We start from the raw sequence: 23,347 nt of genomic DNA, 5'->3' as shown, positions 1-23,347 counted from the left end.
TGACTGTTTACTCTTATAGCAGATTTTCTGCCCGGTCTACTAACAATTTTCTTTGAGTGTGTGTATTCGATAGCAAATCTTTCAAATAGTGATTATTAGACTCTTACTGCTATTTACTTTGTTTTGAGTCACTCTGTATATATGCGGGATTTTCACAATTGGTTACAAATAATTTTAAAGGTACTGAAGTGTGTTGTGTTCATACTTAAATAAAAAAATATTGAATTTGTCTATAATGAATTAAATGCATTTGTTTTTTTCAACAATAAAAATGAAAATTTTAATAAGTAACCACGTTTAAATGGGTGTGTGTTCATAAAATATAAATCAAGATATAATTTTCTAAAAAGGTACATTTTGTTATTTTGTAAAGATGTAAGATTTGCTAGTAAACGAAAATCACATTAATCTATCAACAGATTTCAAAAGTCCCTTAAACGATCTTGGTCAATATAAAAAGTCGATGAATTAATTTTGAAAAATACAAAAGTTGCATTTCAATGTGAATAAAGTCAAGAAATAATATTAAAGATAAAAAGTCGGGACTTTAAAAATTTATTTTGTTATATGAAAAATTTATTTTGTTTAATTTTTTTGGATGTGATAATATGAAATGATATAAAATAAACAAGAAAACAGTGAAAAGATTTTAATTTCGACGGTTTTCGCGTTGAAACTTCATACAAAACCAAAAAGTGCGAAAAACTAGCGAAATTTTTTCCATTTGTGGTACTTTGGAAACTTTCGAGTTGAAAAACTGACGTTTATGACGTTGAATTAAGAAATAATTTATTTAATAAAACTATTTGTGTGGGTTTATAAAGCAAACACGGATCATATTTTTCTTCCGAAAATATACAAAGGATCAAAGGAGTAGCAGATCAATTGCCCAAGGAAAAATAAAATGTTAATTTTGTAATAGCAAGCAGCAACCACCAACTTAATTCAATATCGCTCCCTGTTACCTAAATAACACCGCTTTCTATGTGCGAAATAATGGTTTCTATAAAATTTTTTCGCAAGAATGAACTTGGTACCGGCCTAAAGAGGTAAATAAATAAATACGTTTAATCACCCTAATTGGGCAAAAGAGGGTTGTATATTTATATCATGATTGAAATAAAAGAGTTATACAAAAAAAAATTATTATATATTTTGTAGATTTTGCCAAACATTCTTCTCCAACTAAGAGGTACTTCAATCTTCTATAGAAGTAACATTTTAACAAAATTTTCTATAAAAATAAAATTTTGATACAATTTTCTATCGAAATAAAATTTGTCAAAATTTTCTATAGAAACAAAAATGTGACAAAATTTTCTAGAGTAGTACAATTTGTACAAAATTCTCTATAGAAATAAAATTTAGACAAAATTTTCTATAGAAATAAAATTTTGACAAAAGTTCCTACAGAAATAAAATTTTAACAAAATTTCCTATAGAAATAAAATTTTAACAAAATTTCCTATAGAAATAAAATTTTGACAAAATTTTCTATAGAAATAAAATTTTTGACAAAATTTTTTATAGAAATAAAATTTTGACAAAATTTTTTATAGAAATAAATTTTTGACAAAATTTTCTATAGAAATAAAATTTGGACAAAATTTTCTGTAGAAATAAAATTTGGACAAAATTTTCTGTAGAAATAAAATTTGGACAAAATTTTCTATAAAAATAAAATTTTGAGAAAATTTTCTATTGAAATAAAATTTTGATACAATTTTCTATTAAAATAAAATTTGACAACAATTTCTATAGAAACAAAAATTTGACAAAATTTTCAATAGAAGTAAAATTTGTACAAAATTTTCTATAGAAATAAAATTTTTACAAAAGTTCCTATAGAAGTAAAATTTTAACAAAATTTCCTAATAAAAAAACAATTTTGACAAAATTTTCTTATAAAATTAAATTTTGACAAAATTTTCTATAGAAATAAAATTTGGAAAAAATTTTCTATAGAAATAAAATTTTGATAAAATTATCTATAGAAATAAAATTTTTACAAAATTTCCTAAAGAAATTAATTTTTGACAGAAGTTTCTATACAAATGAAATTGCAACAAAATTTTCTATAAAAATAAAATTTTAACAAAACTTCCTATAAAAATAAAAGTTTGAGAAAATGTTCTTAAAAATTTCAATTTGACAAAAGTTCCTAAATTTTATCACAATTTCCTATAGAAATAAAATTTTGACAAAATTTTCTACAGAAATAAAAATTTTCAAAAAATTAAATTTTGGTAAAATTTGCTATAAAAATAAAATTTTGACAAAATTTTCTATAGAAATAAAATTTTGACAGAATGTTCTATAGAAATATTGAAAAAAAAAAATAAAATGAGAAAATTTTCTATAGAAAAAAAAATGTTGACAAAATTTTCTATCAAAAATTAAATTCTGACAAAATTTCCTATAGAAATAAAATTTTAACAAAATTTCCTTGAGTCGAAAACCTTTGTAATTAGTACCCTAATTTTTCAAATTTTTATTTATATATAAAATGTCAAAATTTTCTGTAGAAATGGAATTTTGACAAAATTTTCTATAGAAATGAAATTTTGACAAAATTTTCTATAGAAATAAAATTTTGACTAAATTTTATATAATAAAATTTTGACAAAATTTTCTACAGAAATAAAAATTAATCATTGTTGTTGTCTTTGATTTCAGCTTAAAACCATGCATTGACTAAACTACAAGTGTAGCTTAATCAACAGAGGAAAAGAATGTTTGTCAAATTTATTTGGGCAAAGCCCTGTAGACTGCAAGATGGTTGGATGTGGCAATTCCGAAACGTGCGTCCATCCAACCATCTTGCAGTCTATAGGGCTTTGCCCAAATAAGTTTGGCAAACATTCTTTTCCTCTGTTGATTAAGCTACACTTGTAGTTTAGTCAATGCGTGGTTTTAAGCTTAAATCAAAACCAAAAACAATGATTAAAGAAAAAAAAAACAACAATAATAAAACAAAACGAAGGAAATAAAAATTTTAAAATATTTAAATTTTGACAAAATTTGCTATAGAAATAAAATTTTGACAACATTTTCTTAAAAAATTACATTTTGACAAAATTTTCTATAGAAATAAAGTTTTGACAAAATTTTCTATAGAAATAAAAATTTAAAAAAATAAATTTTAACAAATTTTTATATATAAATAAAATTTTTAGAAAATTTTCTAAAGAAATTAATTGTTGACAGAAGTTTCTATACAAACAAAATTGCACCAAAATTTTCTATAAATATAAAATTTTATCAAAAAATTTCCAATAGAAATAAAATTTTGACACTTCATTTAGTAGTTTTTTTGGTAACATTTTCTCCAAATTTTGGTAGATTATTTTCGGCTCGAGTGGCAACCGTGTTTCAAGTCGATACACTCAAAATACAGTGAACCCCCCAGGAAGGAAAATTTTGGTTGATTTTAGAAAATGTTAACCAAATTGTATTACAAACGCAGATATCACGCGGATTCCTCAAAAATAAGTAAATATTTTTCGATAAATTCATGAAAATTTATTAGACATAATTGTTTCTTTTTTAACTTCTTAAAGAAAATTTCGAAGTTTGAAGGAAAAAATTAGTGTTCAAAATTTTAAGAAATTCTGAATGATTTTATCGGAGACACGAATTTATGTATGTATGTATGATTTATTGTCTATAAATTCCAATTACAAATGATAAATAAATAAATTTGTAATTGGAATTTATATACAATAATATACAATACACGAATTTAGTAAATCTGAATGCTTCATTTGTGTATAATTTTCCCCCATTTTTAGTTAATTTAACTAACATACACACAAAAAATTCCATGAACTAAACTAGAATTAAATGGGTTTTAATGTCATATAAAGGTTCACTTTTTTTGAGTGTACTTTTTTGTTTGGAAGTGAACGGACATGGCTAGATCGATTCAGAATTTCAACACGACCAAGAACCTTATGGGATCTGAACCAATATTTCGATATGTTACAAACGAAATCACAAAGGTAGCATATCATCTTATGGTGGAGGGTATGGTGGGGACAGACATGGTCCGATGTATTTCTACTGTCAAAAAAAAAAACGTAAAGAACATAACAAATCTCAAAAATACTTATCCCCTAATATTTTTAATATTCCTTCGGATGAAAACCCCATATTAAAGAATTTTAGAATTTTTTATAAAAATATTTAGAATATTTTATGTTTTATGAAAAAGTAATTTGCTTATGAAATCAAACTGGCAACAGTACGCCTATAAAATTTGACACAAAGTTTGAATATATTCGACTCTGGGATATATTAGCATTTTCTTACTCGTGTCTGGAAGGAAAAGGTATTCGTAAATAAAAAAGTATGAAAAAATGTTTCTAAATATATTATACTGAACAAATCCTTATTAAAAACTAAGTATTTTACGAAGGTTTACGGTGTTTTTAACGTATGGTAAAATATGTTTAAAAATATGTCAGATACCTTACAGTTTACGACAGACCCTCTCTGGATGGCGGTAAGAAAAACAAATCAACAATGTTCATAAAAAGTGTTATCTTCACACAATTTTTCATGAATTGAATCGTTTTATAATAAAAACTATAAAGAATTTTGTGTAAAATGAAGAGAAATGTTTCGGAGTATACCGAGTTTTGTCTGTTACAATATTTGCTTGCCAAACAAAGGACAATTATACTAATTAATAAAAATATCTTAGATATACATAATATATGCACTCAAAAAAACAGTTTACTTGGATCCAACGATTTTGACCTTCTCTTAAGGATTTTGGTATTGATGCGACTTCTTTAAAATAAAGACATTCTTTAGCGACCTATCTGGCCTTAAATCTAGGATCAATACAATTAAAATTAGGATTCAGATCTGATTTATCGAATTCTCATTTTCTTTTCGCGGTATATTAATAAAGCTATTCACGTACAAACATATGCCAGTTTAAAAAATCCAAATTATAACGGATACCTCAAAGAAAAAAGATTTTCTTAATTTAAAAAAAAAAAAAAAAACTTTAAACTAAAGATGCTAAATCCTTCAAATAAGTCTTAGCCTATATTTGAAGCTTTTTTATCTTAAATCTAAAGTTTCAATATTTCACTTAATTTAAGAAATTTAAATCAAAACTTTAAGGAAGATTAGCCTTAGTTCAAAGACATGCGACTTTAACGAAGGTACGCAAATATACAAAATTTGTGTCTTAAATTTAATGAAAAAATTTTTGAAGTAAATATTATAAACTTTGTTTTAATTAAAATGTCTTTATTTTAAAGAAATTTGTCCTTAATATTTTGTAAATTGTGCATCCTAAAATTTAGGTTGCATAATATTTAATATAACGTTAACATTTTTTTCAGTGTATATTTGAAACAAATTATTCAAAATAAAAAATTTAAATGACCATGTTAATAACATAACACATTTTAAAACTATTCACAAGCGGTCACTGATTGTTATCAGATAACTGAATAGTTGAATCATTTTTGTCACACTGAAAAAAAAAGCATGCCCGGTTCCAAAGATTTTGTCTTTACATTAATGAAACTCTAATTCCCAACAGTGAGGGGTGGTGTACACAGACCCCGGGGAATAAAAGATATATAGATGTCTATACTGATGGCTCCAAATTGAATGGACAAGTGGGGATCGGAGTATATTCTAAAGATCTGGAAATTCAAATAGCGAAAAGATTTCCTAATCACTGTAGTGTTTTTCAGGCTGAAATATTGGCAATAAGAGAGGTGGTGAATTGGCTGAGAAGTAATGTTCCAACAAATTTTGGCATTAATATATACTCAGACAGTCGACCTGCAATAAAATCCTTGGACTCTGTGTTCCTTAACTCAAAAACGGCCATAGACTGCCGCAAATCTCTCAACGAGATGGCTGAGCAGTACAATATTCACCTAATATGGGTGCCTGGCCATAGGAACATACCGGGGAACTGCGAAGCAGATGAGTTAGCAAGGCTAGGAACTACTTTACATATTCCAGGGGAACTAGAATCTGTTGGTATGCCTCTGGCCACCTGCAAGCTCTTACTGTGTGACAAGGCTGTTATGATGGCCAATATTCGATGGGAGAATTGTAAGGGTTGTAACGACACCAAGCAAATATGGCCCCATTTAAACTTAAACCGCACACTAGATATGCTAGTGTTCTCAAGGCGTCAGATAGCACTCCTGATATCTGCTATAACGGGTCGCTGCCTGATGGGCGAATTTGCAAAAACTATAGGTGCGAAGTATAATGACTATTGTATAAGCTGTCATGATGTGGAGGAAAAGGAATCAATTAAACACCTCTTGTGTGAGTGTCCTGCTTTTTGTGTAAGGCGTATGCGAATTTTAGGAGCATATAGCTTTAGATTACTGGCGGACCTGGAAAACGTTAACTTAAGCAGTTTGTTTGTTGGTTCAACAAAAGTAAATAATAGAGAAGGTTCAGTGGTTACGCATAGAAGTGCCCATATGTAATAGGTTAAATGTGGTATCACAATGGACTGAATAGTCTAAGTGAGCCTGAAATTTAATCGGGCTGCCACTTTCACCTAACCTTACCTAACCTACATTAATGATTTTGGTATTGATTCCGAGCCAAAGAGGCGGAGAATTGAAGTAAGGATACTTTTAAGACACAATTATCTTTTAAATTTAATTTTTGTGTACTTAATTCTAGGCTGCAAATTATAATTTATTCATTTTTTCTGTTTTTTTCTTCATGTGCAATTAAAGTCCTTTAAAAGCGTGTTAACGACAACTTAAATTTGCAAATTCAGTTTCGACTTCAAGTAGAAATTTTGCTATGTCTCAAGTAAAAATCGTGTTGAAAAACTTCTCCTATTTTTAAACGCTTTTTATACCCTCCACCATAGGATGGGGGGGTATATTAACTTTGTCATTCCGTTTGTAACACATCGAAATATTGTTCTAAGACCCCATAAAGTATATATATTCTGGGTCGTGGTGAAATTCTGAGTCGATCTGAGCATGTCCGTCCGTCCGTCCGTCCGTCTGTTGAAATCACGCTAACTTCCGAACGAAACAAGCTATTGACTTGAAACTTGGCACAAGTAGTTGTTATTGATGTAGGTCGGATGGTATTGCAAATGGGCCATATCGGTCCACTTTTACGTATAGCCCCCATATAAACGGACCCCCAAATTTGGCTTGCAGACCCTCTAAGAAAAGCAAATTTCATACGATCCGGCTGAAATTTGGTACATGGTGTTAGTATATGGTCTCTAACAACCATGCAAAAATTGGTCCACATCGGTCCATAATTATATATAGCCCCCATATAAACCGATCCCCCGATTTGGCTTTCGGAGCCTCTAAGAGAAGCAAATTTCATCCGATGCGGCTGAAATTTGGTACATGGAGTTAGTATATGGTCTCTAACAACCATGCAAAAATTGGTCCACATCGGTCCATAATTATATATAGCCCCCATATAAACCGATCCCCCGATTTGGCTTTCGGAGCCTCTAAGAGAAGCAAATTTCATCCGATCCGGCTGAAAATTGGTACATGGTGTTAGTATATGTTCTCTAATGACCATGCAAAAATTGGTCCACATCGGTCCATAATTGTATATAGCCCCCATATAAACCGATCCCCCGATTTGGCTTTCGGAGCCTCTAAGAGAAGCAAATTTCATCCGATCCGGCTGAAAATTGGTACATGGTGTTAGTATATGGTCTCTAACAACCATGCAAAAATTGGTCCACATCGGTCCATAATTATATATAGCCCCCATATAAACCGATCCCCCGATTTGGCTTTCGGAGCCTCTAAGAGAAGCAAATTTCATCCGATGCGGCTGAAATTTGGTACATGGTGTTAGTATATGGCCTCAATTACCCATGCAAAAATTGGTCGAAATCGGTCCATAATTATATATAGCCCCCATATAAACCGATCCCCAGATTTGACCTCCGGTGCCTTTTGGAGAAGCAAAATTCATCCGATCTGATTGAAATTTGGTACGAGGTTTTACTATATGATATTTAACAACCATGCCAAAATTGGTCCATATCAAGTTCATAATTGTATATAGCCCCCATATAAGCGACACCCATATTTCAATTCTGGCTCCCTACGTACCGTGCAAAAGTCCATATCGATTCGTAATTATTTGTAGACTTACATACATTTTTGTCTAATATATACCACGTGTGGACTAACTCAAAATTTAGAAAACGATTTAAGATACCACAACCCAAGTAATTCGATTGTGTATAACAGTCTTTCGTAGAAGTTTCTACGCAATCCATGGTGGAGGGTACATAAGATTCGGCCTGGCCGAACTTACGGCCGTTTATACTTGTTTGTTTTGTTGTCAAGATGCAAAAAGACAACAAATTTTAAGACAATTTCTTTAATTTTGAAGAATTTTTCATAATTATTAAAGACAAGTTGATCTTAGTCAAACAAGATGTTCTTCCATTTTAAGATACCCATTTTTAATTTGAATTACTTAATTATAACGAAAAAAACGACTTTATAGAAAAGTTCATTGTCTTTCGGGCAAGGAAAAAAACTTTATATCAGAGAAATGCGTCTTCTATGCATTGCAATGCAAAAAACGCATTCGTATTTTAAGGAAATGAAATCTGTGGTCTCACGACAATATTTTTTTCAGTGCATAGTCAAGATGCTTTGTAAATGTACTCATACTACTTATGGAATGATTAATATGATTTTCGTTTGTGGTAATTAAACTACATATTTAAATCTATAAATTTAAGCTAAACCCATTTTATGAAATTTATTTATTTTTTTTAGTTTGTGTGTATGTGGTTTGAGTGTCTTTTTTTATTAAATATAATTTACAAAAGTTGTTTATAGGTTTTTTCTTGTTGTTGTTCTTATAAGGTCCTTTGAGATTTCCGGTAGCTACACTATGAACTACTCAAAACAATAGTTAAACTTTTTTTTTTTTTGGATAAATTACAAAATGTACAATGCACAAATGTTATACATAGTTCTTTACTTTAGGTATTTCTTTTTTCTTAACAAAAGTTAGTTAACAAAAACAGTATTCTTAGGTGATAGTCAACATGTTAGTCACGCAACGTTAGAGAAATCGACTGGAACACAAGGCTATTATAAATAGGAAAACGTTTATGAAAATGCTGGATGCATTGCCACATAATTCTATATTGCTTTCCTGTAATGAGAAATAGATTGTTGTAATGAGTTTTGTACAAATAGAATTTATGAGTGCTGATATAATCCATAGGAGAATTTTTCCACTCGCATCAACAGCTTCAATCTTCATGTAGAACTTCCTTTTCCGATGACTGGAAACATGGCCATGGTTGTATTGAGGTCATAATAACTTACCTGTACATCACAATACAAGTACATATATGTATATTATAAGGGAAATATTTAATAAAAAATACTTATGATAAAGAAAATGTATATGTTTAGTTAAATAGTGTAATGGGCGGTTTCTCATCTCCCGGTTGGTAAAAAAATGTGTGATCAGCTCTAATGTGTGCAGTATGAATTGAAATATATATAACTAATAGTTGCATTTAGTGCCATTATCATTTAGCTTCGTTAGGTTTTAACTGCCAGTTAACCGAAAGTAAATTCCAAATATCTTCTTATTTATTTATTACAAGATTTACAATCACAATAAATTATGAAAATAAATATAAAAAAAAAAAACAAGTAAGGAAAGTCTAAAGTCGGGCGGGGCCGACTATATTATACCCTGCACCACTTTGTAGATCTACATTTTCGATACCATATCACATCCGTCAAATATGTTGGGGGCTATATATAAATGTTTGTCCCAAATACATACATTTAAATATCCCTCGATCTGGACAGAATTTGATCGACTTCTACAAAATCTATAGACTCAAAATTTAAGTCGGCTAATGCACTAAGGTGGAACACAATGTTACATTAAAATGTTAACATTTAAATCTGAAGCAATTTTAAGGAAACTTCGCAAAAGTTTATTTATGATTTATCGCTCAATACATATGTATTAGATGTTTAGGAAAATTAGAGTAATTTTTACAACTTTTCGACTAAGCAGTGGCGATTTACAAGGAAAATGTTGGTATTTTGACCAATTTTGTCGAAATCAGAAAAACATATATATGGGAGCTATATCTAAATCTGAACCGATTTCAACCAAATTTGGCGCGCATAGCTACAATGCTAATTCTACACACTGTGCAAAATTTCAACTAAATCGGAGTTAAAAATTGGCCTCTGTGGTCATATGAGTGTAAATAGGGCGAAAACTATATATGGGAGATATATCTAAATCTGAGCGGATTTCAACCAAATTTGGCACGCATAGCTACAATGCCAATCCTACTTCCTGTGCAAAATTTCAATTAAATCGGAGTAAAAGATTGGCCACTGTGGTCATATGAGTGTTAATCAAGCGAACGATATATATGGGAGCTATATCTAAATCTGAACCGATTTCAATAAAATTTGGCACACTTGACTACACTACTAATTGTATTCCTAGTGCAAAATTTCAACCAAATTGGGGTAAAACTCTGGCTTCTGGGACTACATTAGTCCATATCGGGCGAAAGATATATATGGGAGCTATATCTAAATCTGAACCGATTTCAATAAAATTTGGCATACTTGACTACACTACTAATTGTATTCCTAGTGCAAAATTTCAACCAAATTGGGGTAAAACTCTGGCTTCTGGGACCGTATTAGTCCATATCGGGCGAAAGATATATATGGGAGCTATATCTAAATCTGAACCAATTTCAATAAAATTTGGCACACTTGACTGCAGTACTAATTGTTCTTCTTGTGCAAAATTGTAAACAAATTAGGTTAAAACTCTGGTTTCTGGGGCCATATAAGTCCATATCGGGCGAAATATATATATATATATATATATATATATATATATATATATATATATATATATATATATATATATATATATATATATATATATATATATATATATATATATATATATATATATATATATATATATATATATATATATATATATATATATATATGTATATATATATATATATATATATATATATATATATATATATATACAAAATGTGTTCACGGACAGACGGACATGGCTATATCGACTCAGGAGCCCACCCTGAGCATTTTTGCCAAAGACACCATGTGTCTATCTCGTCTCCTTCTGGGTGTTGCAAACATATGCACTAACTTATAATACCCTGTTCCACAGTGTGGCGCAGGGTATAATTAGGTGCTAACAACAAACCAAATATCTTCTATCCAGTTAACTTTAACTGAAAAATGTTCATCAGTTAAATTCCTAATTGGCATATGAAATATATAGACAAGATGACAGATATGTCCATAGTATGTTAGCTAACGTATCACTAACGAAGCTTCATGAAAATGGGGGTTAAGAGGAAAAAATATTATTGTGAGTTTTTGTGCTATTATATAAGTGTTACCTAGAATACATGCAAATTATTGATACTCGCTACTATCACGTAATTATTAGGATTATTGTTTGTAGTACTAGATGAACAAGCCTTGAAGGACTATAAGAAATCAAAGAAGTCGTTTATCCAGAACATGTGAAAAAATAATGCAATACTAGCGTCAGCTTTTTAAAAACAATAGGTTTGGTTTATATCTATAAGATCTAGAACTTATCATCGCACAAAGATTACATAACTATGTGTCAGATGTTTTTCGGACTGCAAAATTAGAAATAAAAGAGTGAACCCTCCAGATATACAGTGAAACCTCTCAAACTTGACACTCTGAAAACCGGACACCTCCCAAATGTGGACAGTTGTATGGGGACGTTTGCTATATTAACACATTAAAATTGACCTCTCATAGCTGGACACCTCCTAAATGTGGACAAAATTTAGGCGACCGTGGGTGTCCACCTTTCAGAGGTTTCACTGTATTTCAATCTGAACCGATACCAATCAAAGCCTATCTAGAAATTATAAAAAACGAAGATAGAATAAGGTCGATATTTTTTTAAACAACTTTGATGTACTAGACGTTAACATCAACTGCACTCTTTATGCAACATTTTAAACAAAGATATATAAGGGTTATATCTAAATCTGAACCGATTTTTACCAAATTTGGCACGAATAGTTGATATGTTAATTCTAATATATCTCGAAAATTTCTCGTAAATCGGAGTCTGGCCTCTGTGGGCATAAGAATGTAAATCTGTCGAAAAATGTATATGGGATCTGTATCTAAATCTGAACCACAGATGGTCTGTATCAAGCTTTTTTAAGTACTTCCACAGTAGTGATGAAGGGTATACAAATCAAATTTGCCTGAACTTATAGTCTGTCGCTTTAATACACATTTTACTAATGTGACAAATAATAATATTGCAACGCAATAAAACAGTATGGTTAAAAAGCAAGTGTGATTTCTAGATGCTCAAGAAGTAAATTCCGCTTTCAATAATAGCGAATAATTGTTTCAGGTTCTTTCATTCATGTATGCTCTTTAAATTAATTTATATTGTCACAAGTAAAAAGATTTGTTGTCCTTAAATAAAATTAAACGGATGCGATTTTTTTCATAATTTACACTGTTAGAAAAATATGTTTTTCATATGTTCCGATATAAACAAAATGTTTTTCGGGCACAATTTTTAAAGACAATATATTTAAGTGCCAACATGTAATGTTCCTAAACTAACACTAAATGTTTGGGACACATATGTTAATATGTTAAAATATATTATGTTTGGGACATGAATGTTTCATAAAAATAATATGTGTGAATGTAAACATATATAAATTAACAAATTTCGAGTAAACATATATATGTTTACAATTTCTGTGAACCGGTTGTATCTTGTTTCGGGAAACTGCTTTATGATAAGGCAAAACATTTGATATGCTTAAGTCTAAATATTATTTAATTTCAATATTAGAATGAGTATTTGGAGTAAAGAGAATAGACATTCGGAACCATGAGCATACAGATTTGAAAAATTACAGCATGTGTTTTCGCCTTGAGAGGAGAATTTTATGTATGCGTGGACAAGTGTTTTGTTTATCATTTTGGCATTATGGACACACATTTTTAACGGTCTTAAAGGTAAAAATGAAGTTAAGTACAAAACACGATAAGTTTTAAAGGCATTTAAAATGGTGTAAAATGCTAGTAAAAAAACGGTTCACGCCTAAATAAATTTGTGTGTACATTATAAAATTATTTATGTATGTTTATACTCTTCTTTTGTTAGAGTTTTTGATTTTCTTCCAAAATTTCAAACTTTTATACCAAAAAAAGTTTTTTGTTATAAAATTGTTATTTTTGCAATAAAAAAATAATATTTTATTCAAAAGCCATTTCGTTTATATCAGGCTGTAAATATTTAATAACCCACATTTCGAAGTTTCATATAAAAATTTAATATAGTATAAATGTCTAAATTACAAAAAGAATTGGTTCGGTCGGAGCAGGAATTGAACCCACGACCCTTTGCATGCAAGGCAGACATGCTAACCACTGCTCCACGTGGCCAATAAATGTATGTTTCTTTTAAATAATGTTATGTTTGCATGGGCTCGTGGGCGCTGCAAACTATGCTATATAAATGTAACTTATAACGATAATTGTCTACTGGTGACTATAACTGCTACGTAGCCCAGTGGATAGTGTGTTGGCTTACAAACTGTATGGCCCTCGGTTCGATTCTCCGTCCCGGCGAAAGGTAACATTTAAAAAATTTATAAAATTGAATAATTTCTTCAACATTATTTGTATTACAGAAAAAGGTACCAAGAACTAAAAATTTCGTGGAAGTGAAAATTATGTGAGGGAATGAGCACAATCTTCTTTGGGGAAAATTCTTCCAAGCATACAATATTTTTGGGTTCAAACGCTTCCAAACATATAATATGTTCACATAAAACAAACATATTAATGTTTCGGCAGTATCCAATAATATATGTGCTTCCTGCAAAATATGTTTGGAACATATGTTAGAGAAGCGATTTTTTTTTGAGGGTGTAGGAAAGACTTTTACTTGACCAATAGTTCACACTTTTCATTGAAAACATTTTGTTTTTGAAATGAGTCCCTTTACATAAAATAAAATAAATTTACTGAACTGAAGTCGTCGTATCAGTCTAAAGTAATTCTCATTGAAATTGTCTTTCAGTTTGATGATGTTTTGAAATTTTGCCTCAAAGCTACAACATTTGTAACAGAAGTTGAGTTTTTTCCCGATCGAATAGAGGTATGCTACATCGGAAGTTAATATCGCAATGGCGGTTTTTCATTTTTTCAATACGTCTTTGGAATATTCTTCCAAATGAATTACAAAATCTCAGCAATTCGGTCATTTTCAAACGTAAACTATGGGAATTTTAGTTTAAATTTTCTGAATAGTGAATGAATACGGATTTTATATATATTATTATTTTTTATATATTTTTTATATATTTTTTCCTTTATTTTGATTATTTATTTAGTTATTATATTCACTTCTTTACTTTAATTTATTTTGTAAAATTGCATTCGTTTTATTGTTAAAAACTATACGATATCATCTATTTATTACTTTGATTCCATTTCTCATTAGATTTCTAATCTTTTGATTTAACCTTTTCCGTCGTAATTTTATTGTCTTAACCCTCTAATGCCCAATCCCGCTTTTAGGCGGGCTTCTTTTAATCATGAAGCTTTTAGTAAAACACACCTAAAGATAACGAAAAAGGGTAAAATAAAAAGAAAACTTATCCAAAACTGTTCTAGAGGCTTTGCAGCATATACTGAATTTTACCGTACAAAATTTTCTTGTTTCGTTTTCTTGATTTTGTATCGTTAACATTGAATATTTAATCTGCTGGCAAAAAATTGGGGCATTAGGGGGTTAAGTTTATATTTTAATATATTTTATATAATTACTAGCGTAACCCGTCCCGCTTCGCGAAGTATATTTTTAGGAACATTTTGCGCTAACTTAGTCAATCATATTCTTCAAGCTGAAAACAAATTCGAAAAGATTTGAATTCTTTGAAACAAATCGGACAACTTGCTTTTCGGGGAGAGGGTGTTTGCTTTCCACAATTTTTTTTTTAAATTATGTTCTGTATTCAAGTAGATGGATACTCTTCTACATTTCCTGTGTATTTTAAGTGTGGTTTGTCAAGGAAATGTATCCTTCCCCTCAACATACCGGAAAATTATGCACTATATTACAACAACATACAAAGAATAATATACATCGGAATAAATCGGAAAGAGCAAAAGTACTTAAAAATATTACCACATTGACATTTGTTAAAATATTGAATATGGAGAATATAAATTTCAAGTAGATCAGAGAAGGTTAAATTTTGTTCCATTTTTTTTAAGGGACGTCACTTTCCCCGATAAAATATCGGCAAACACCGAAGTGTATAGCACCCTTAACCTTCCCTGAAAATTCCAACAAAATTATGAAATTTTCCTTCAAGTGTGGGGTAAGGAGATGGTTCCCTCGCCGTCCAAACAAACAACAGCTACACCATATTGATTTCATAACCTTCCCCCACGGCCTGTGTAAATTTCAAGAAATCTTGAGAATTTTATTTTTTTCAGTTTTATAGGAGGTCCGGCCTCACCGAGCAAATATCGAAAAGTGATGTAGCGTATCTTGAAATAGCAAGCAAATTATGAGCCCTATTTTCAAAAAGCAGGGCTAGGTGCGGCCCATCTTCCCGTCCAAACATCACTAAATCAGGAATACAATATTAATTTCATAACCTCTCCCCACGTCATCTATTATTTTGAAGTAAATACTCGGACGAAAAAGACTGTTTTTCATATGTTTGGGTGTAAAAATTATATGTTTGGAATTCAAGTTTTTTAACACAATATTTTTAAGTGCAAGCATACAATGTTCATAAACTAGCATAATATGTTTGGGACATATATGTTAATATGTTACAACATATTATCTTTGGGACATAAAATGTTTGTAAATATAATAGGCTTGGATGCAAACATATATTAATTTAGAAATAGCCTATAAACATATATGTGTTTAGAAAGGGAGACCTAGAGAGTATGCTACAAGTAAAAGAATGGAAGTAAATAATTGGCGCCTTAAAATATGTATACACAAAGAAAATTTCATTAAATTTTTTTCTATCCGTGTATACCTATGGTGGAACATAATATGTTTGAACAAATACAAACAATATTTTGTTTGGACCAATCCTGAAAATAGAATACTATAATTATAACAATTTTATATTCTTGTTGTACAGGTATTATTCAATAAATAAATATAAATGTAAAGCTGGAAAGCAAACAAAAATAGGCGTGTATCCGAAAGCTTTTTTTAAATATGCCATATATTTGAAACATAGCATAAGGTACAATGAATTGAGAATCAATTCAAAGATTAATTCAATTTAATTGTAAATCAATTCTAATAGTGTAATTAGTTCTGTAATTGATACTATCATTTTCGTGACTGCAGCAATTTCATTTAAAAATTCATTTAGATCAGTTAATTTTGTGATTCAATTTTTTATCTGTTTGCACATTTATCAGTTAATTTTGTGATTCAATTTTGTATCTGTTTGCACACAGAGAAGGAATATGATCATCTCAAACATGTTTCAAGAGCAAAATGTTATTTTTGGGCGGGGAACATGGAAAATTGTTGTCACAAAAAACTTGTTTTCTCGCCTAATATATACATGGTTGCCAAAATCACATACATAAATTCCGAGAAAATAACATGGTTGCGACAAACATATTACCTGTTTGCCACCCAAAACTAACAATTTGCTCTTAGGTTAGGTTAGGTTAGGTGGCAGTCCGATGTATCAGGCTCACTTAGACTATTCAGTCCATTGTGATACCACATTGGTGAACTTCTCTCATTTTGCTCTTGAAACATGTTTGAAGTGATCATATTCCTTCTCTGGGCGTGGCAAAGGGTTGCGCTGCATTGTTGTAGTACCTATTTTTCAAACTATATATAAAGAAATTCGTTAGATTTATTATTTTAAAATATATGCATTAATAATGAATAATAATATAATATAATATATGTTTAAGAATTATACATAAAACTATGCTACTATGAAAACATGTGCCAAAAATGTGATTTTAAATGTGTTAAGCGTTAAATGTTTTTGTGGATTCAAATTTCAACAAATTGAATATGTAGTGAATTAGTGTAGAAATAAATAAACAAATTCGCACTACGTTTTCGAAGTGCCAGCTCCTGATCAAAATTAAAAGAATATATATTGACAAAATATATATTCAGTTAAATTTGATGTGATGCCTAAAGCCAAATAATGCCTATGTATATTTGACTTTATGGCCTCGTTTTTGTTTTGTATTTTATACATGAGCTGAAAACTTGACAGATCATACACATGAAAAAAACGCCGTTAATCCAAAATCGAATTCGAAGAAAGATACCTTGTCATAACGATGAATATACCCCGGCCATGTTAATGTTGTTAGTGTTTGGTGTAAAAATATTGTAGTGTAGACATGCATTATTTGATCCTGTTTAGTTTGTACGATAACAAAATTTTTCAAGAAAAAGGGAAATTCCTTTTTTTTTTTGATTTCTTATATTATGTAAGTGCATAATAACCAGAGAATGAAGCCGATGGTTTTTGCCGCCGCCAATTCGGTTCATCTCGACTAAAATGTAGCCAAAAATTAATGAAAATATAACAAAATCTACAACAAATTTTTACATTTGTTTGTATTTCGTGCTACAAAATAGCATTTTATATCCAAATAAATTCAATGTTGCGTTTCTAACGGAATTTGAGAAAAGCATGAATCTCAGAGACGAATAAAATTAAAATTTGACAGATCGGTTGTACAATTTATCTAATAGCGGTTTGGATACTATTAATTTGATTATTTAATGGATAATATACCGAAGACTATCAGAAACCATTTTATCAACTCAGCCGCCAAGTAGTCGCCTCTGGTGACACAAAACGGGTTCAGTCTCCGCCGATAAAAAGGGATCGGCTTCATTCTATGGTAACAAGAATAACATATCTTAGTTTTAGTATGTTCCTATCATATCTACAAGAGTCTTCTAGGAACTGCAATCCCTTCCCATTCAAAAACTCCACTTATCTCACCAACTTAATCTTGGGCAAAGTTCGATTTGGTCTGTAACCAAAAAAAAAAAAAAACAAAAATGTTAAAAAAAAATCTAACCGACTAAAAGTATCAACTTAAAGAAATAATTTAGTCTATTAATTTCTTAACCAAAACAAAATTTAATCAATAATTGAATTGTGTTTTATCCAATTTAATGGAAAAATTCTAACTACGATGGATTGATATAAGGCAAAATAATCCAATGTGTAATCCTTCCCAAGAATTTTTTTCTATTAAAGGAATGGCCGTGACGAGTATTTTCTAGATTTAAGGCGGCTATATTCATAACCAATCCAAAAAATCTTTTTTATCTAATTTATTTGTATTGAATATAGCGATCATGTAGCTTTGATTGTTTTTGATCTAGGTGTTTGTTTGGTTGCCTTAGCGTAACTTATTTAACCCATTCGGTGCGCGATTAAATCTGCCTGGTTTTTATCATTAGAGGTGTGCGAGTGAGTAATTTTTTGTTAACATTAATATTAACGCACGCATACTCATGATATTTGTGTTGAAATTCACACTCATGCACATTCTTGAAATGAAAGCCATATACTAATAGAAAAAGTTTCGTTATTAAAATTCGTTAATACAACGAAATTTTTCGTTATTATACGAGTAACGAATTTTCTGTTAATCAACGTAACGTTTCGTACTATTTACGAATATTTTTATCGTATTAATGAACATCTTTCGTTACATCAATGAAAATTTTTCGTTGGCTAAATTTTAATGAAATTTTCTTTGTGTGTACTCACGCATGTTCACGCACGAATAACATTAGAAGAATCACGCTCACACACATTCACGACAAATTCATGAGACTCACGACATTTTCAAATTATCTAAAGTAACAAAATATCAAATTAAATTATTTAAATAAAAGTCGTGTTTGTCATATGAGCATAAATTAAATCTTAGATCCCACTCTAGGGATATTTTCGTGAGTGTGGATTTGACCACGAGCGTGAATTTACAAAACTTTTTTAAGCACATACACGAAACTAAATGATCAAAATGTTCTTACTCACACTTATGCACGATATATTTGATATATTTCATTCGCGAGAATTACACATTCATGTCACGACAATTTCGTGCCACATTTCGTAACAAAAAATATTCAAACTTTCGATTATAATGAAGTCTCTGACTACCTTCTAATGGAGTTTTGCTAAATTAATTTTTTTATACCCTCCACCATAGGATGGGGGTATATTAACTTTGTCATTCCGTTTGTAACACATCGAAATATTGCTCTAAGACCCCATAAAGTATATATATTCTGGGTCGTGGTGAAATTCTGAGTCGATCTGAGCATGTCCGTCCGTCCGTCCGTCTGTTGAAATCACGCTAACTTCCGAACGAAACAAGCTATCGACTTGAAACTTGGCACAAGTAGTTGTTATTGATGTAGGTCGGATGGTATTGCAAATGGGCCATATCGGTCCACTTTTACGTATAGCCCCCATATAAACGGACCCCCAAATTTGGCTTGCGATTGCTCTAAGAGAAGCACATTTCATCCGATCCGGCTGAAATTTGGTACATGGTGTTATTATATGGTCTCTAACAACCGTGCAAAAATTGGTTCATATCGGTCCATAATTACATATAGCCCCCATATAAACCGATCCCCCGATTTGGCTTGAGGAGCCTCTAAGAGAACCAAATTTCATCCGATCCGTCTGAAATTTGGTACATGGTGTTAGTATATGGTCTCTAACAACCATGCAAAAATTGGTCCACATCGGTCCATAATTATATATAGCCCCCATATAAACCGATCCCCCGATTTGTCTTGCGGAGCCTCTAAGAGAAGCAAATTTCATCCGATCCGGCTGAAATTTGATACATGGTATTGGTATATGTTCTATAATGACCATGCAAAAATTGGTCCACATCGGTCCATAATTATATATAGCCCCCATATAAACCGATCCCCCGATTTGGCTTGCGGAGCCTCTAAGAAACGAAAATTTCATCCGATCCGGCTGAAATTTGGTACATGGTGTTGGTATATGTTCTCTAATGACCATGCATATCGGTCCATAATTATATATAGCCCCCATATAAATCTATTCCCAGATTTGTCCTACGGAGCCTCTTGGAGGAGCAAAATTCATCCGATCCGGTTGAAATTTGGAACATGGTGTTAGAATGTCGTCTCTAACAAACACGCAAGAATTGGTCCATATCGGTCCATAATTATATATAGCCCCCATATAAACCGTTCCCCAGATTTGATCTCCGGAGCCTCTTGGAGGAGAAAAATTCATCCGATCCGGTTGAAATTTGCAACGTGGTGTTAGTATAAGGCCGCTAATATCCATGCCAAAATTGGTTCATATCGGTCTATAGTTATATATAGCCGATCCCCAATCACACAAAAATTGGTCCATATCGGTTCATATTCATGGTTGCCACTCGAGCAAAAAATAATTTACCAAAATTTTATTTTTATGGAAAACGTTGTCAAAATGTTGTTTCTATAGAAAATTTTGTCAAAATTTTATTTCTATAGAAAATTTTGTAAAAATTTTATTTCTATAGAAAATTTTGTAAAAATTTTATTTCTATAGAAAATTTTGTCAAAATTTTATTTCTATAGAAAATTTTGTCAAAATTTTATTTCTATAGAAATTTTTTTCCAAATTTTATTTCTATAGAAAATTTTTTCCAAATTTTTCTTCTATAGAAAATGTTGTCAAAATTTTATTTCTATAGAAACTTTAAACTTAATTATATACGTATTTAATCGGCCTTTTTTAGTTGAATATATACTACGTATGGACTACTTTGTAATTTAGAAGACGATGTTAGGAAGTTTTAAGATACCTTGCCATCGGCAAGTGTTACCGCAACCCAAGTAATTCGATTGTGGATGACAGTCTTCAGTAGAAGTTTCTACGCAATCCATGGTGGAGGGTACATAAGCTTCGGCTTGGCCGAACTTACGTCCGTATATACTTGTTCAATATTCAAGTTTTCCAGTTTCTTGAAGTATTTTTTTAAATGACTTCTATTTATACTATAATTGTATATTTTTGAATTGTATATTATATATAATTGAACATTTTGTCCATTAAATTTTGCTTTAATTCCAAAGAAAAATTCGACTATAATTATAATCGGAGAATTCAGAAGTATATACTCTTATAAAATTACAAAGCAATTATTTCATGTAAAGGGAAAATAATTATAAATAAATTTGTCTCAATTAAAAAAATAATTTTTTAAACCAATTTATCGAAAGTGCCGAATAAAATTAATTTTTTAATAAAGTATATTTTTTATTTCTGTGATACTATCATTTTCATGATTGAGCAATTTGAAAAAATTAATTGGATCAATAATTTTGTGATTGAATCAGACAAAAATTGTTTTCTGTGTATATCTCTTGATATATAAATAATAATACAGGGTTGATGTTATGACCCTATTTCTGTTATCGTTTAGATGTTTGAATTGTCTACGCATATCACATTTATTTTCCAATATAATGACTAGAAAAGTCGAGTTAACCAAGAATGGATCATTTAATGTTTCTATCGTACTTAATACAAATATTTTTTACACACTTTGTTGATTATAAAAAAAAAAATAATAATAATAAAATTTCCAATGTGAATGTTGTGTTTTTGGTTGACTTGTATGTACATACGATCTTGATACGATACGATTTGAACTATCAATTCTATGCCATTGAATGATATATTCAGTAGCATTGTATATTCGTCATCGATTAGTTGTGTAGATAATTTTGTTAATTGGATGGAGTAGGTGTAAGTTTATATTGTCTCACACTTTCTGTTGTTTATTAGAAAAGGAAGCTCTCAAAGATTCTGTTTGTTTTACGTTTGAGTCTGTGGAAACATATCCGTACCATGCGTATTCATGCATTACTTACATTTATATGTTTATTTATGCAACTGCTAGGACGTACACGCGAAAATTCGTGATCCTTTTTGAAACATGCCAATGTTTGATTTTCATCCAAGGGATAGTTAATATCCATTGGATTGACGGTTAATACATGCGTTACATCTCGTGGACACATTTGATCAATAACCAGCAGGATCAAATTGCTTGCTGGTATTGGCAGTACGACAAATGGTCTCTCACATCCGTGTGCTGTCATATTGTAGACAACATTGCCTGATGCATTGTACAGCGTGTAAAGTTCACGCTGCATGTCACATTGTTTCAGCCTGGTCCTTTGTAGGGTGACCAGACGTACCCATTCATTGTTTTTAACATTTACCATATAATCTGTCACATTTTCATCCACATACTGTTCGAAGAAATCAGCTGCCACCGCACTTATCTCTAATAGATATAGCACTATTGTGGAAAGCAACCATCTAAATGCTTTAAATACATGGACTAGAGGCTATATGAAGTTACAATTTGTAATTTGGGGATGAATGAAAATGATAGGGCAAATACAAAAAATATAAATAAATATGATAAATAATCTGTGAATATTTTAGAATAAATAAAAAAATTGTCCAAAACTTTTTGGATATTTTTAATAGATCATTGGATATGGCATACAATAATATGTTTTAAAGATGAAACTTTTAAACAAACAAAGCCTACATCGACGTCAAAAACTGGTCATTCAGAGATTTGTAAATCATTCACTTTGAACGAAAATCTTTGCCGTTAGGCTTCATCATTTACAAAAGCAGAAATGTAAATTTTGCTACATAAACCAAATGAGGGAAAATCGTTAGATTATGACATTTTCTAAGTAGCCGTTGAAGTGTTTGTTAAGAAGTGCTTAAGGTTAAGCTTACAATTTAATAGAAGACAAGCAGGAATTATGAGAACATTCGAATAGTCGATATATCGATTTTTCGGCCTTTTCAAAATTTGATAAAGGCAAATTCAATTAATTGACTAATAGACTTGTAACGAAAAATTCGAAAAGTCCCCTTGGGATATATGTGATAGACATACAGTGGTGTGTAAAATTGTCTGTATTTGACAATAATTACCCAGAATTGCGTATCAGCATAACTGAAACTCAACTAACAATACAAATTTTTTCACAATACTGTTTTATGGTCATAATTTAATAAAGGGTGATTTTTTAGCTATTATTTTTTTTTTTGCAACACTGGTTTAAACAGCTGACGCACGTTTGGTGTTTTCTTTCACTTGATCTGCAATTTAACCACGAATCGAATAACGCT

The 23,347-nt window shown here is 30.5% G+C and overlaps 1 protein-coding gene across 2 annotated transcripts in view; it reads right to left on the bottom strand.

The window, feature by feature from the left end:
- Positions 1–8,732: 8,732 nt before the first annotated feature.
- stj (voltage-dependent calcium channel subunit straightjacket) overlaps positions 8,733–23,347 on the bottom strand; it is a 133,072-nt gene continuing 118,457 nt past the window's right edge. For both annotated transcript variants that reach the window (XM_075305271.1, XM_075305272.1), the window contains 2 exons: positions 22,057–22,539; positions 8,733–9,174 (listed from right to left, as the gene is read on the bottom strand). In XM_075305271.1, coding sequence (XP_075161386.1) covers positions 9,082–9,174; positions 22,057–22,539 — 576 coding nt within the window. In that variant the 3' untranslated portion in view covers positions 8,733–9,081. The remainder of the gene's footprint in view (positions 9,175–22,056; positions 22,540–23,347) is intronic.

Source organism: Haematobia irritans, chromosome 4 (assembly GCF_050003625.1).
Source record: "Haematobia irritans isolate KBUSLIRL chromosome 4, ASM5000362v1, whole genome shotgun sequence".
In the NCBI taxonomy this organism is placed as follows: domain Eukaryota; kingdom Metazoa; phylum Arthropoda; class Insecta; order Diptera; family Muscidae; genus Haematobia; species Haematobia irritans.
The sequence above is the reverse complement of the archived record's forward strand: the minus strand, read 5'-3'. Positions and strand labels throughout refer to the sequence as shown.